This window comes from Andrena cerasifolii, chromosome 2 (assembly GCF_050908995.1).
Source record: "Andrena cerasifolii isolate SP2316 chromosome 2, iyAndCera1_principal, whole genome shotgun sequence".
In the NCBI taxonomy this organism is placed as follows: Eukaryota; Metazoa; Arthropoda; class Insecta; order Hymenoptera; family Andrenidae; genus Andrena; species Andrena cerasifolii.
Genome location: NC_135119.1, coordinates 10,407,207 through 10,422,371, shown reverse-complemented (window position 1 = coordinate 10,422,371; position 15,165 = coordinate 10,407,207). Strand labels below are relative to the sequence as shown.

General features: G+C 44.9%; 1 protein-coding gene across 5 annotated transcripts; it reads left to right on the top strand.

Annotated features, from left to right (window-relative positions):
* The first annotated feature begins 120 nt into the window (after positions 1-120).
* On the top strand, positions 121-11,500 carry Ptp69d (Protein tyrosine phosphatase 69D). Of its 5 annotated transcripts, none has more exons than XM_076830181.1 (11): positions 121-532; positions 2,142-2,447; positions 2,538-3,125; positions 3,204-3,497; positions 3,576-3,835; positions 3,907-4,693; positions 4,765-4,951; positions 5,098-6,097; positions 6,170-6,457; positions 7,227-7,655; positions 7,735-11,500. In XM_076830181.1, the coding sequence occupies exons 1-11, from the start codon at positions 442-444 to the stop codon at positions 7,813-7,815; spliced, it is 4,311 nt and encodes a 1,436-aa protein (XP_076686296.1). In that variant the 5' UTR covers positions 121-441; the 3' UTR covers positions 7,816-11,500. The 5 variants fall into 5 exon arrangements, with proteins under 5 accessions (XP_076686296.1, XP_076686295.1, XP_076686293.1 ...); XM_076830180.1 differs by having other exon boundaries at positions 5,086-6,097; XM_076830178.1 differs by having other exon boundaries at positions 4,765-5,011.
* The last annotated feature ends 3,665 nt before the right edge of the window (positions 11,501-15,165 follow it).

Here is a 15,165-nt window from a genome sequence, read left to right as displayed (position 1 = left end):
CATGCTTTAAATGCAGCGTGCAATCCCACCTCCGTCGATAACCAAGCCAGCGGACCCCAAGCGTCCTCGTTCGAGCGCACCTCCGCAGACGTCGCTGCCACACGCTCCGCTCCGCACCGCTCGCCGTGTGGGCGCCTACGTGTGTACACACGCGTCGGCGTTAATGTGTGATCGAGTTTTCGCCAGGCGCTGCTGCTCCGGGGTTGAGATTCGCGAAGTGTGGCCGAGCATCTCGGGATAAGTGCGTCGCACGTAAGGTGCGGGGCGTGATATGAAACAGTGAACCGGAGGGCCGCGGATTCAAATGGACGATAGGCGATAGTGGCCCGCACGTCATGGGATTGTGAAAGGGGATCGGGCAGCGGTGCACGAAGCTCGCAGGAAGCGGGGAGAAAAAGGGCCCAGGGATACACAACGCTCACGCCCGGTTGTCACGACGCCATGTTTCCCCGAGCTGGCCTACCGATGTCGGGTGTCCCTTTGACGGTACTCTGCCTCTCCGTGCTCATCGTCGCCGGCCTCGACGAACCCGGTAAGTCCTGCGACCGTTCCATCGAGCGGACCCGCGACCGAGCCGCACGCGACACGGTGGCCTTCCTCCGCTCTTATCCCGTCCAGCGCCGCGCCGAGCCCGCTGCGATAAACGTTTATGCATAAGCGGGGCCAGTCACTCTACGCACGATCTCCCTGCCGCTGTCATTCGTCGGCCTGTGCCGCTATCGCCGCCGCTGGTCCCGCTGTTAAATAATCCCCGTGCAACAATCAAACGCGCCGACGGAAATCGAACGCGGATCGAGTCGAACGAAATAGCGTGCGCGAGATGCCCGCCATGCACGATTGATTAACAACAGAAACCGACATCGTATGTCACTCCGCCGGTCTATCGAGATCGTTTTAAATCCTTTATCGTTCGACGCGCCCTCCTCCCTTATCTCTCCTCTCGCTACGCGATCTCTCTTCTGTTTATGGTCGGGGCTCTCGTGGCACAGCAATTGCGGGAAAAATGATAGGTAGAACAGTGTCGCTGGGTGTACAGCAGACAGCGCACAGTGTGTACCTTCTATTTCTTGGAACCTTCCGAGGGCTTTTATGCAGCTTTAAGGAGCCTGCATAATTCGTCGAGACCTTTGTTTTGATGGGGAATTAGCCGGTCAAGATTGATGCGTAATCGCGTTACAACTCGATCGATTTCCGTTTCATTTGACCGCCACGGAATGTGTTTGAAACGTTGGCACCAATGAGAAAAATTGTGGGATTACTTCGTTAAGAAGGTTAATGATCCTTAGGAGCAGTTGCGGGAGTATGATTGATTTTAGGGAGGAAGTGGGTGGATTGGCAATTAAATTTCGGTAGGGGAACTACGGATATTTAAATGTTCCCCATTTGTTTACGCTCCTACGTGTTTACTAGGAATATTCACCTCGTCTATTTGTGTATGTGCGATATCGAGTTACCGCTTTCGCGGATGGGTAGGGTTCGATTCGAAATCGCGGAATCGTCGAATCGTTGATCAATCCGAACCGGCGGAAGAGTCAAATGAGAGACTGTAAAGGGATTTGTATTCTTTCGGTCGTATGTTTACTTTTGCACGGTACGTAAATACAATCTAATCTCGTAACGTGATAGTGTAATTTAAAGAAGACGCTTAATGCGAAGGAACGTCACTGCCCATTGAGTCATCGATCTTATCGCGATAAGGAATATTGTCTTCTGTAAATAAAGAATTCAAAACCCATGCAAACGATTCTATATCAGATGTACCAAGCTACGATGCATGAAGCTTTTATGTACCCTGGATAATTAATTCGATAATTAACTGATATTCCTTGGAAAGAAGTCTTAGTAAAAGACATTAAAGCCGCTGGCTTACTCATACCATTAAGACAAAACTTGCCTGGTTTGTGTGACTCGGCTGCTGCAATTTTAATGACTTAACGAGATAACTACTCGGTTCATTCACACGTTACTTGGCAAGGACTTTCCGACTTAGACGCATAAAATACTTAAAAGTAATGCAGTTTAACAAAGTAATGTTTGGTATTTGTTTGCGCATTAATATTATATCGTCAATATCTAAAGATTAATAATTATGCTACTTAAATGGTCTCGCTGATAAAAATATGCTTGCATGTTTCCCGCAGGTATGGAAAAAATAGAAACCACGGAGCAAAGAAATGAGAACCCGACGAATATAGAAATTACAGCTTCGCAAGATTTGGAGGGTATAGAGGCTGGCAGTACGCCCTCGCTGACCTGCAAACTTAACGTGCCAGGTCACATATGGTGGGCTAGGAATGGAAAGAATCTCACCACCATCAAGGATTTTGAATCCGGCGGACGTTTGGACATTAAGCAAGCTAGCAGGAATGATACCGGAGACTACAAGTGCATGGCGCAGACTATAGAAGGAGAAGTGACGGAGAAAGACGTTCATATCAGAATTATCGGTGATTATCAATCGTAGTACTGATTCTAAGTATATGTCGGTGTTGTAAATTCGTAATTGCGTGTCTAACAAAGGATTGTTTCTGCTTTAGAGCCGGGTCGAATAACGACAGAAGAAGACGTCAGGGCGAAGGTAATGGAATCGGCCAATCTGACATGCCACGTACATGGCTATCCGTTGTCCCAGTTCGCCTGGGTAAAAGGGAACGATTCGGAAAGTACAGAGCATTTAAAAGATCTTACTACTGTGACGCAGATCAACGAAACTTACACCGTATTAAATTTAGAATTCTCAAGCCTGACGCGTAAAGACAACGGGACGTATACTTGCAAAGCGCACGATTACAACGGCGAGATCAGTGCTTTCCGGCATCTGTTCGTGATCGACGTGCCGAAAGTCAGCATCGATTTCATGAAGGCAGTTGGCGCGGGGAGTATATTTTTGAATTGGACCGTAAACGACGGCAATGAACCGATTAAGAAGTATTTTATCCAGCACATGAAAAATGGGACCGATCAGTACCATTATTACACGGAACAGATCGGCGGCGGTAATTCCAGCTACGTTTTGAAAGGCTTCGAAAATGGCACGGCATATCAGATTGGTATCGTTGCTATGAACACTGTTGGTGCTTCGCACGTTAGATTAGATCCACGTTGGATCACCACTCTAGAGAAAGGTAAGGGACAAGGCGCAGATCCTACGTATATGCATTTCTGTTTTCGACGGAGCAGCTTATTCGGAAAATTCATTGCAGATCCTATATTTGTGCCAAAAGTTTCTGTGAACGGTGTCACAGAGAATTCCATCACGATAGGGTGGACAGTACCACCGGCTGACTTAAAGGAGCACGTCCACTATTACAATTTAATGGCCACGCATGGAGACCAGAAAAGAGAGGCGGTCTATCCAGCACAGCCGTTCACTGTGTACGCATTCGTTGATCTTGATCCCGCGACTACGTACAAATTCAGGATTGCCGCGTGCAGCGAGTACACGAAGGAATGTGGGAACTGGAGTATCGAAGTGAACGGCACTACGTTAGATGGAGGTGAAATGGTTCCACGTAACCCTATCATTTCCTGTATTCTATAAACTGTCAAGTAACTTGATCTGATTTCAATTTTAGTGGCCAGCCCACCTCAGAATCTCTCCGTCAACTGTCGATTCGACAATATAAGCAGCTCCAGCTTTATCTCCATCACGTGGATCCATCCGGAGAAGCCAAATGGCGTTATTACACGCTACAACATACAGTTAACCGGCGCCGCTAAATTCAAGAACGACATGGGCCGTCTGGACTTCGAGATCTGGGGGCCGCAGAATTGGAGCGTTCACAAAAAGAACAGTACAAACTACAACCAAATACCGCCTAATACAAACTACACGGTACGTACTTCGCAACCCTTGGTCTTATCGAGTCCAGGCGTTTTATGTGAGTAATAACGTTCTGTCGAAAGGTCCGCGTGCACGGTGTAACCAGGTCTCGTACGCAAGGGAGAGACGCTGTTGGGAACTGCACCACACCGGTCACAGTTCCGGATAGGGACAGCTTGAACATGCGGACGTGGCGAAAGATCGAGAACCAGGGTAAACAGCTGTTCAAACTTTACCTGCCGCGTATTACCGAAAGGAACGGGCCTATATGTTGCTATCGAGTTTACTTGATCAAATTGGCGCCTCAGAAGAGCGTGAGCGATCTACCGCCGCCGGAGGAGATCGATATATATTCCTACCAGTACGCCCACAATTCACCTTCCGGCGGCGCTTACGTCGCGGAGACATTCGACAGCGACCGATTGATATCGGAGGTGTTCCTCGGGGACGGGGAATCGTTCAACGGCAGTACCATGTGCGACAAATGTATCGAACTTCGGCCGAAAGCCGCCCCACCAGTATTACACTTCGTTCCTGAAGTTCAAACGACCCTGGCGCCGTTAAACACCACGCCAGCGACGACTACGACACCGGCAACGACGACCACCACCTCTGCTCCAACAACAACGACTACTCCGATGACGACGACGACGACGACGACGGTACCAGTCACTACGCAGCAGACAGAGACAACAGTGGCTGCTCTGATGGATAGTAACCACACAGAGAACATAGCGAGAAGGAAAAGAGACAATGCGGCCAATCAGAAGACGAAGGGCGGCGACGGGTCGCTCGAATTGTCGCTGTACCTACCGCAGGATGGTTTCTTGGATGAGAAGGCTAATTACACTGGATTCATTGAAGTGATCGGTACAGCTAATATTTCTGATTGTATGTCGCGGTTTCTCTGTCGAACGGTGCAGCGAGCTTTCATTTTGCAGTGTTCGGGAACCAGGGGGACAAGTTTCTACCAGCCTACAGCAACTACTTCAATCCCCTTTACGGAGGATCCGAGCCTGGGGTCGCGACGTCGCCGGACATGACCACGCTCAGCGTGATCCTGCAGATCTCCATTGCCCTCATACTGATCATCTTTATCCTCCTGATCGCGCTCTGCATATTGCACAGGTATACGAAGCGCGCGCAGCAGAGGGGGGAAGAGGTGATCACGCTGAGGAATAGTTTCAGGTGTGGAGAAGCGTTCGACGAGCGTGCTTCCGACCGCGACGCGTGCACAAGCTCTAATACATGTTTTCTGTTAGGCACCTATGCAGGAGTCTCAGAGGAAGGCATCAGCTCGTCGCAGCAAGCCCGCCGGACATGCCCCCGATTCCTAGAAGCGACCTGCTTCAATCCTACCTCGAGCGACACCGAGACTCCGACTACGGTTTCCAGCACGAGTTCGAGCTGCTGCCGGACAAGTTCACGGACCGCACTACGAGGGCCTCGGAGGCGCGGGAGAATCTCTACAAGAACCGTTACCCTGATATAAAGTGCTACGACCAGACCAGAATACGCCTGGCGCAGATGGACGGCATCTGCGGGTCTGACTACATAAACGCCAACTTCGTGCTGGGGTACAAGGAGCGGAAGAAGTTCATATGCGCCCAGGGCCCGATGGAGAACACCGTCTGCGATTACTGGAGGATGATCTGGGAGCAGCACCTCGAATTGATACTCATGCTGACCAACCTCGAGGAATACTCTAAGACCAAGTGCGCCAAGTATTGGCCGGACAAAGGGGAGACCAAGAACGTCGGGGACATCACCGTCGAGCATATCCGCGAGAGAGCTTACTCGGACTACGTGGTGCGCGAATTGAAGATGTCCCGATTAGGGGAACGGGACACGCGCACCATCGTCCAGTACCATTTCTTGGTGTGGAAGGACTTCATGGCGCCCGAGCACCCTCACGCGATACTCAGGTTCATTAAGAGAGTGAACGAGGCGTACTCACTGGAGAAGGGGCCGATATTGGTGCACTGCAGCGCCGGCGTCGGGCGAACGGGGACGTTGGTGGCGTTGGACTCGCTGCTGCAGCAGCTTGCCGAGGAGGGTCAGGTGTCGATCTTCAACACGGTGTGCGACCTGAGACACCAGCGGAACTTCTTAGTGCAATCGTTGAAACAGTATATTTTCATTTACCGCGCGCTGATGGAGATGGCGCAGTACGGCGACACGGAGATCCCTTCCTCCCAGCTGAAGGCCACCGTCGCCAAGCTGCGGCAGAGGGAGAATGGTAAAGAGAAGTGCAGGATGGAAGAGGAGTACGATGTAAGTGGATGTTGGATTTGGAATGTTTCCGATGAGGTAAAGGGGCGCGTGCTGTACGTGGTATGTTTGTAGAAAATCAACTCGGTGCTGGAGGACAGAAAGTCGTTCTCCGTGGGCGGAGGGGAGGAGAACAAGAGCAAGAATAGAAGCGAATTGATAATACCGTACGACAGGAATCGGGTGATACTCACGCCCGTTCCGGGCAGAGAACATTCGACGTACATAAACGCTTCGTTTATCGAGGGCTACGATAACTCGGAGTCGTTCGTTATCACTCAAGACCCGCTGGAGACCACCATAGCGGACTTCTGGCGAATGATTTCGGAACAGGGCATTTCTACGATAGTGATGCTGTCCGACGTGAGTAAACTTGTGGTTTCTTAAGAGGTGGAACGAGCTACGATCAGTTTTATATTCTTAGTTTCATGTCCTGCGGTCTCAATGTTGCGTAGGTGCAGCACATGGCACGCAACTTATCTTTCGTAGGAATCATTAATTTTGTTTCAAGTCAAGCGAGAAATATGTTTGGGTCGCTGGCTGTAGGTAAGAATATTAGAGAGCGAATGATATTAAGGGGCCGTTCTTAAATTATGTAAAGGTAATTTTGGCGATTTCTTACCTTCTCCCCCAGTATAACAATTTGTAAGATTTTATATTCCTCCATCCCTCGCCCTTCCTTAAGTAATATTTTTTATATTTGCATTTAAAAAATATTACGTAAGAAATTTGTGACCCTCTCTCTTCCCCCCAAAAAACCTTATGTAACTTAAGGACGACCTAAACAGAGTTGGGCATTATTCGAATAAATTTGTATTCGAATGATCTCGAATAAGAATTGGGAATAAAATGAAGTTATTTGAGAATAAAATGAAGTTATATGAGTATAACGAATAATTTTTTATTCGAATAATGCCCAACTCTGCGCCTAAGTTGCACACTAGATTTCTAACATTAAATGCGATGACTCTACTAGTATTCAGATTGGTTCAGAATTGTAGAATTACATTCAATGAGTCGTTAAGTTTTAATCGAAAGGAATGTAAGAACTATGCACTGCGAACGTTGCCCTTACTTTCAACTACTAATCCCTCTGAGAGCTTTCTAATATGATACATGGAACTTCTTCCAGCTGAACGAAGGTCCACGGAAGTGTCCACGATACTGGCCCGACGACGAAGCCGTGTACGATCACATAAGAGTTAGATACATTCAGAGCGAGAGTTGCCCGTACTACACTCGCCGCGAATTCTCCGTTTCCAATATGAAAACCGACGAGAACGTGGTGGTAACGCAGTACCAGTACCACGGATGGCCAACAGTGGAAGGAGAAGTACCTGAAGTAACCCGTGGTCTGATCGAGCTTGAGAACCAAACGCTTACGAATGTCACGGAGTCGAGCGGTTCATTGGTGGTGCACTGCAGTTACGGGTCTGACAGGAGTTCGATGTTCGTTGCTCTTAGCATACTGGTTCAGCAGCTGCGGACTGAGAAACGAGTGGACATTTTCACAACGACGAAGAAGCTGCGCTCACAGAGACACGGCATGATCAGCACCTTTGTACGTACCTTGAGTTTCGTGCGAGAAAATCAAAATCTACGGTAGGCATGCAAAGCTAATGTTTCCATTAACGTTTCAGGCGCAATACGAATTTCTATACCGTGCTATCGTGAATTACTCGGATCTGTACAATTTGGCGGACGACGAGTCAGCCTCTTAATGCCACGATAAGATTGAGATACCTTAAATGATGTTTGGTGATGTGCGTAATAGACATTCGACGTATGAAAAAGATAGTGACAACGTACGAACGCTCAAGAGAACATGTATTGGGCTAACCAAAGAAATCGCTGGAGTATTGGCGAACGATGACAGCATTGTACGTTAGACTTACACGTGCACGGGGAGCTAGAAACTTTTCAAACCCGAGCTACTTGTGCACGGACTACCAGGTAATGTGTACCAAGGACGTTCGCTGATGCAACAAGCAGTGGACGCTGGACAATTTTCAACTGAATCGTACAATCAGTTCGATGGGATTCTACGAATGAAATAATTACAAAGTGTAGTACAGTGATGACCCTCAGCGACGCTGTGAAACTATCTCGATCACTTATTTTTATTGACAATGCCAAGAGAAAGGAACCACGAAAACGGTGTGTTAAATATCTTGTGATTGAAATGGAAGAGTCGAGGAGAGAGCACTGACCCAGCAAAGTAAGTGCTTCTTTTTTTACTAACAAAATACGGCTACTTGGTGGACTAGCGAAGTACCGAGCCTATTTATAAGACGTATGAATATGCTGATAAGTGGACCATATAACTTACGATCTAACATTGATCGTGTCTTGTATATTCCAATGTTTATATGATATTTCGACTTATATGATATTGATATTACGATTCATAGGAGCCGGCAAACTTTTATGGATCCAAGCAGCGTGTTAATTTCAGCGTATCGATAATTTAACAAGTTTCTTTGAGCACGGTCAAATGTAGATGGTAAAGTTCATATGGTTTGAATGCTGGACTCTTGTATTCTTCCAAACGTTTCTACCGACGCGCGTTGTTATTCTACCGTGACAAGGAGAGATCAAACGCTAATATGATCTACCTTACATTATGATTACTAACAATCACATCACGCACGCGTGGAAGATTTATCTGTAAGATAAGGTGTCATATATAAATAGGAGCGTGTGTACCGCGCGCCCGGCGCTGAATTCTCTTCGAAAGAAAGACTGATACTCTAATTCAGTTGGGGAGCGCGCGAAAGAAAGAGAGCGCGTACCTAGCTCGTACGCGGCATTGTAAACCGCTGTGAATTGTAACACATGTGGGAGAATCATTTTTTACTTTTTCATACGCAAGAAAATTCTAGGGATATCTCTGTGTGTGTGGCGTGCCAGCGAGTGTGCTCTGTAAGTCGCCGACTAAATGTTACGCATAATTGGGAGGGGGGGGCTTACGGTAGGAGCTAGGTTTCACTTGAGAACACGGACAGACATATGTAGTTTTCATTTAGTCGATCGATTCCCCACCACTGCCATGTATAAGTCGAGAAGCGGCTTGGGCTACTCGCATCTTAATCGAACGCATTATTTTTCTAGTAGCCGTCTTCGCAAGGAACTGTTTTAAGTTTTCGATCTAAGAACCACGTTGAGTCACTGCGCCGAAGCTATAGAGGGAGGTTTTATGTTCGACGCAAGAACTGCCTATAGCTGTTAGTGTTCTGGTGCACGGTGGATAGCGTCGGCAGAAAAGTGGTGAAAGCGAGTTGACGAGATTACTATAGATAAGGAAAGAAAAAATGGAATCTTTGGTGTAAGGAAATTCGCGAAATCACTACCATACATTGTATTCCTTCGCACGCTCGTTCATTTCTAGTCAAGTTTTTAACTCCGGCACGTGCGCTGCTAAGCCACTCACTAGTAGTGGCAGGGGACAATCACGTTAAATTTGATTTATCATCCCGCTCGGTCGGCAAACTGTTTTTTCTTTCCTTTCACCGTTCGAATCAGTTTCATTCCATTTCCGTGCCGAACGGCACGCACCTACTCGATGTACATGTGTGTATAATCGGCTCATTACTCGAGGACTAATTAATTGCTAGCTGGCGCTTCGATTATGTTGTAATTGATAGGAGTCCCAGAGACGTATATTCTCCGTCTGTAATTATATCGTTGTCTATCGCCTGTCGCTGTTGCTTACTGTATTATTAACGAACGATGTGACAATATCTCTTTTATGTTCGTGACACGCTTACTTCGTACGTATAAGTATCCTGTAACGGTGCAAAGTGTACATGAATTTCCACCGCTTCGAAGTCTCGGAAGATAATAACTTTAAACTAGGCCTGCTTTATAAGAATCTATTCGACAAGCTGTAAATAATTTTACTGACACAATCATAAATTTGTATTACGATCATTAGGCAGAAGTTTTTATAATCGCAAGTATTCTTCTTTGGATTTCTCTATTTGTATATAGATATTTGCGAGATTGTACTTTATTCGCATTAACCTTGGGTGGAGTTTAGAGATACTTTCAGCACGGTGGGGATTCTTAAACATTTTGTGCGACGAATACACCTCAAATCTCTGTTCGGCGTAATTTCTTGTAAGTTAAATTAACGCGCACAACAAGCACCTGTCGGAAGTACAGGCATTGTATGCGGAAAGGACTAAACTATTCTTCATTCGAGCGAATTCACAAAGTTATATTTTCTGAAATAAAACTCGCAAGCGCAGCGCCCGATCATCTAACGAATCTATCTGTTTTAATTTATATTGTTATTACTACTACCAGTGAGAGAATAAGTGATGTTTAAGTACAGAACAATAACTGTTATTTATAGACTCTGCGGTTTTTAAGTATTTAATAAGAATCGTACGCAAAACTAATAAGTGTCCCGGACTCTTGTTTCGCAAAGCTGGGGATCGTGTTACACGTGCACACAGAAATGCGCGACGGAGAACAATAAATGTAACGAAAGCGTTGGCGGTTAAATCGAGGGAACTGTGATCGCGGCTTTACAATCGGTTGCATGTATTGTTCTCGATACGCATCTTAATATTATAGTACGTGTATAAAGGAAACATCGACATTTTTGCAGCCAGTGTATGAAGTAGAAGGATTAAAAGCATTGTTATAAATTGATCTACGCAAACTTTCGTTCTTTACTTTTGTCACAAGGATACGGCCCACCTCGAAGACGAAGCTTCGGGTATCCAATTCTTTTCAGCCGCATTGATATTTCGATTAGGATAGCGAACTTGTTATTTTGTAAGGTGCACATTGAAACACGCTATTATATTAAAAACGATACCTCGGACATAAGTTAAAGTTAATAACAGTGTCTTTGCCAAACAGAGGGGAAGTTACTGCGGCACACATTATTACTGCAATCGGGCCGTGTCAACGCGTTAGCTTTTATTTAAATGAGAAGCGACGTTAAGAATTAATCGGCGATCTGGAATTAACTTTAATTCATCTCGAGGTAAATGGCTCTATGTAACTGGCTAGAAACTTGTAGTGCAAATTATAATAGAGCGTGCCCCGTAAGAACGTGTGCGTGACGTCTGTTGTATGACTAGAGTATCGGTAATGGTGGAGGCGGCGGTTTCTAATGGACAGTAATTCGTGCGAGATGTAAGAAAATACTCCTGCGCTCGGACGGCGGTGATTAAGCACCTGCCACCTAAGAGTTAATGATGCCATTCAAGAAAATTCATCTCTATAGCGAGGAGGCAGCGTTAACCGTAGTACTCGAACGACCTAGCGTAGAACTTTGTAAATTCTGCTGTATTGCCATAACGGTGAACCATGATATTGTGAATATGATTGTGCTGCACTTTGACAAATAATTATAAGATACGAAGCTGAAATAAATTTGTTTACAGAAAAGGACTCGCTATTTTAAAGGAGATGCGCTCGACTGTTGTTCGGCAAAGCAGTCCGGTCTCTAGCATCGTAGCAGCACAAACTTATTACACTAAGGAAACAAGGGAATAAAAGACTTGCCAAGCATAATAGATCAATCGAAATGCGAACCCCAGTCTGCTCGCGTAAACAAAGAAATTCTATTTTGCTTGGAAGTCGAGATGCTTGGAACGAGAAGTTTTATACAATTTTGATACACGAAATGAATTTTGAAATGGTATTGAATAAGATCGTTGACAAGGGCATTCTTACGTTTCTTATAATGCGTCATCCGCTACTCACAGTCCAGAAAGCTTTCTGCGCAGGCTTCGAGCGACTTTGCGGGCACGAAATGTTGTCTGGAAATGAATTCCAGAGCGAAACGCTACGGCGAAATTAATGACGCGTGCAGGTATTAAAGTTCTTTCATCATCATTCTATATTCGCGTACACAAGCAGTATACACAAATCCAGTGGCACCTACTAACGTTCCTGTGATATTCTATGCGACTGATGATTTTTAAGATGTGATTAATCACGAGCCCCTAATTTTTGTATAACTGGCGACGCTGGCCACGTTTTTTATGTACACTCGATCTTCTACTTTTATAACTAGTGATTTTCCATTAACCGCTGATTTCAATAATTTCCGACAACCTTTACATTTGATACATGGGATGTACATATACACGCGGATTTTTTAAAGACTTTTTACAGGATACTCGTGTAAATGCCGGGCGAAAGTAGCTCACGAAAATGGCGAGCCGTTGCGTGTTTCCAGCGCGTTTGCTGAAGCGCTGGCATTGTAACTAACAGAGCTCGTTAAGTTTTACGATCTAGCCTAATTTAGTTGCGTTCAAGTGACTGCATGATGTCGGAATATTAATACTCTATAATTAACAACTGATACAGCGATATGTATGTAGTAATCTTTCAGTGTAATCACCGGCTAACGTTACACACATTTGTAACTACCCCTTTTGTTTTTAAAACGGTACACACTCGGAGCAAAACGACAGGGGACAGATAGTTTTATATATACAGGGTTTCTTAAAATTGCTGAGCGGTGAAAATTTTATCACTACATTCAAATCTCTTCCCTTTGGTTTCCAATGTCGCATCAAGGTCGCGGAAATTTCATAGAAGTGAGAGAAATCTACTTATCTCTATTAACTGAAAAACTTGATTCTAAAATGCCCGAGGCAATTACTATTGCGGTTATAGTAATTCCTCGATGTAACATTTCTTAAGACACCCTGTATATAGGGTACTCCATTTCGACCTACAAATCGGATATATTTCGATAGGATTTGGAGCTAAAAAATTCGTGCTTTTCTAAACGCATCCGCTTGCAATGAAAATGGTCACCCGGTATGTTTATATTCCCAGCGATCTTTCCTTGCCGCGGAGGAAGTATACGCTGACGGTACGTTAGAAGAATACTACGGACAAGTATTATCGAAAGTATTCGTTACGATTAATTCAATGAGATCACTTAACCCCTCCTCCGTAGCAATAAATATTTTACCTAGCCTCTAGTGACTTGTATAGACTTGTTAAACTAATTTTCAATGAGTAGCCTGTACCGAACTGTTTTCTGCTTATTTGACGACCATCCGTTAAGCGGAGACTCGGCGTGTACACGCGCGACCATTCGTTACTGTATCGTATTACCATGTACAAACATGTAGGTTCCGTTGCGCCCGTATTTAAGAGTGCGTTACGAATTACCGCGGTTCCATTTCCCTTTTCAATACGTCGCAGCGTGTATTCGTGTACACCGTCGCGATTAGGCGTCACTCGCAAATGTGTATTTACCTTCACTCCATCGGAAATCTGCAGCCCAGCTGGGAGAACCTCTGCCATTAACCTACAACCATCGCGCGACGAACTCTTACGCTCCAAAGTTATCGAAAGCGAATCGTTCGATTGATCATTGACAATTCAAAGAACTTCGTTCAAAACCAATCACATTCAAGGTAGCAGAAGCTACGGGCGTCCCAAAGTGTACAGCTTTGAGGTTTTGTAAAAAGAGGTCCGGAAGAGCCTTTTGTTCCGAAACCTCAGAGCTGTAAACTTAGGGACACCCAGCAGCTTTCCTCTCGCTGTATCCCTTCTAGGTACTAACCTGAAACGGGAGAAACTTCGAGTAAACATAGACAGCTGTCATTATCCGTTGTAGAGGCGGATTCAAGAGCCTTTTTTGGAGGGGGCGAAATATGTAAAAGTACATAAGTATTTATATACAATAAGTATTATTTTTTAACCTTCTTTTACAAGATTTAAAATTTGCTTGTAACTTATATTTTAATATCTCTATCTGACACTATAGCCTAAATAATTAAATTCATATTAATTATTTATACAGAATAATACAGTATGTCGTAATATCTTTCTATTTTATTACTCTTGGGGGGGGGCGATCGCCCCCCTCTGGATCCGTCCTTGATCCGTTGACGAGTAAATTACACCGATCGCAAGAAGAGGAAGTTAATGTCAGTCGCAAACCACGAATAGTACACCTTGATCGTGTCGAGTTGAGTAGGATACTGAGCGATGACGAGCCTATGTTTACACGAATATACTTACCCGTTTCAGGTGCTCTTCGTCGCCAAACGGAAGTTCAAGTCGATGGCGATCCGCGTGATCGTTCGAATTAACCGCGGCAGCATCGATCCCCTCTCCGCGAACTGTGGTGGGCGGTTACTGCGCGCGCAGGCGCAATGGAGACGGACGCGCGCAAATTCAAATCGCTTTTACAGTGGATCGGGGAATGGGAACGTGCACGCTCCGGACAGAGGGCCTATTAGAGCCGTTCGAGTACTCGGAAAAAGCGAGCCGGGATATACTCGGTTCGAATAACCGATCCGAGCCGAGCGGCTTAAAACAATCGGGTGGCTCGAACGATCTGGAAATATTAAAACTTTCGAGCTGCGCTACTGCAATGCAGTGGCTGAATTAAATATGAGTGCTTAGAATATTGCAAGCTATATTAACCCTTTCGCTACTATGGAGGACTATATTCGTCTAATGCAAAGCGTTTACGTTTCAAAATAGCGAGCATGCAATGAAAATTTTCACATGACAGTTACAAACAAAGAATATTTACGCTAAGAAACTGGTCGTTGCAAATACAATTTTATGAACAAAATTATTTCATTTACATTCGAATATTGAGTTTAATATAAAAACGAGTACGAGTATAGTTTCCGACAGAGGGAACTGTAGCGAAAGGGCTAAGACTTTTCTTACAGTAATAAGTTCACTGATTCCGAATCCGACATACGATTTGTAAAATTAATTTGTTTAAACAATTTGTTTAACAAATTATATTGTGAAAAAAGTTTTCGAATAAATATATTTGTTTAGTTATTTTCCCCGCAGAACACGATTCTATATGTACCGAAACATGTAATTTTGCAATCATTTGTTTAAACAAATTGTTTGTTTAGTGGACTCATAACATCGATGTATCATGACGTGCTACGCCATTTTCACCGCCAAACTCGTTTTCAGCGAGCAAAAGTTCATCGGAAACGATATATTTCATTAAGGTTAAAAAACCTTGTCGGACAGCGTGATCATTATATCTACTCCATTAGAAAAACATACGATAAAATATCCGAAACATTTATCATACTCGATATAGC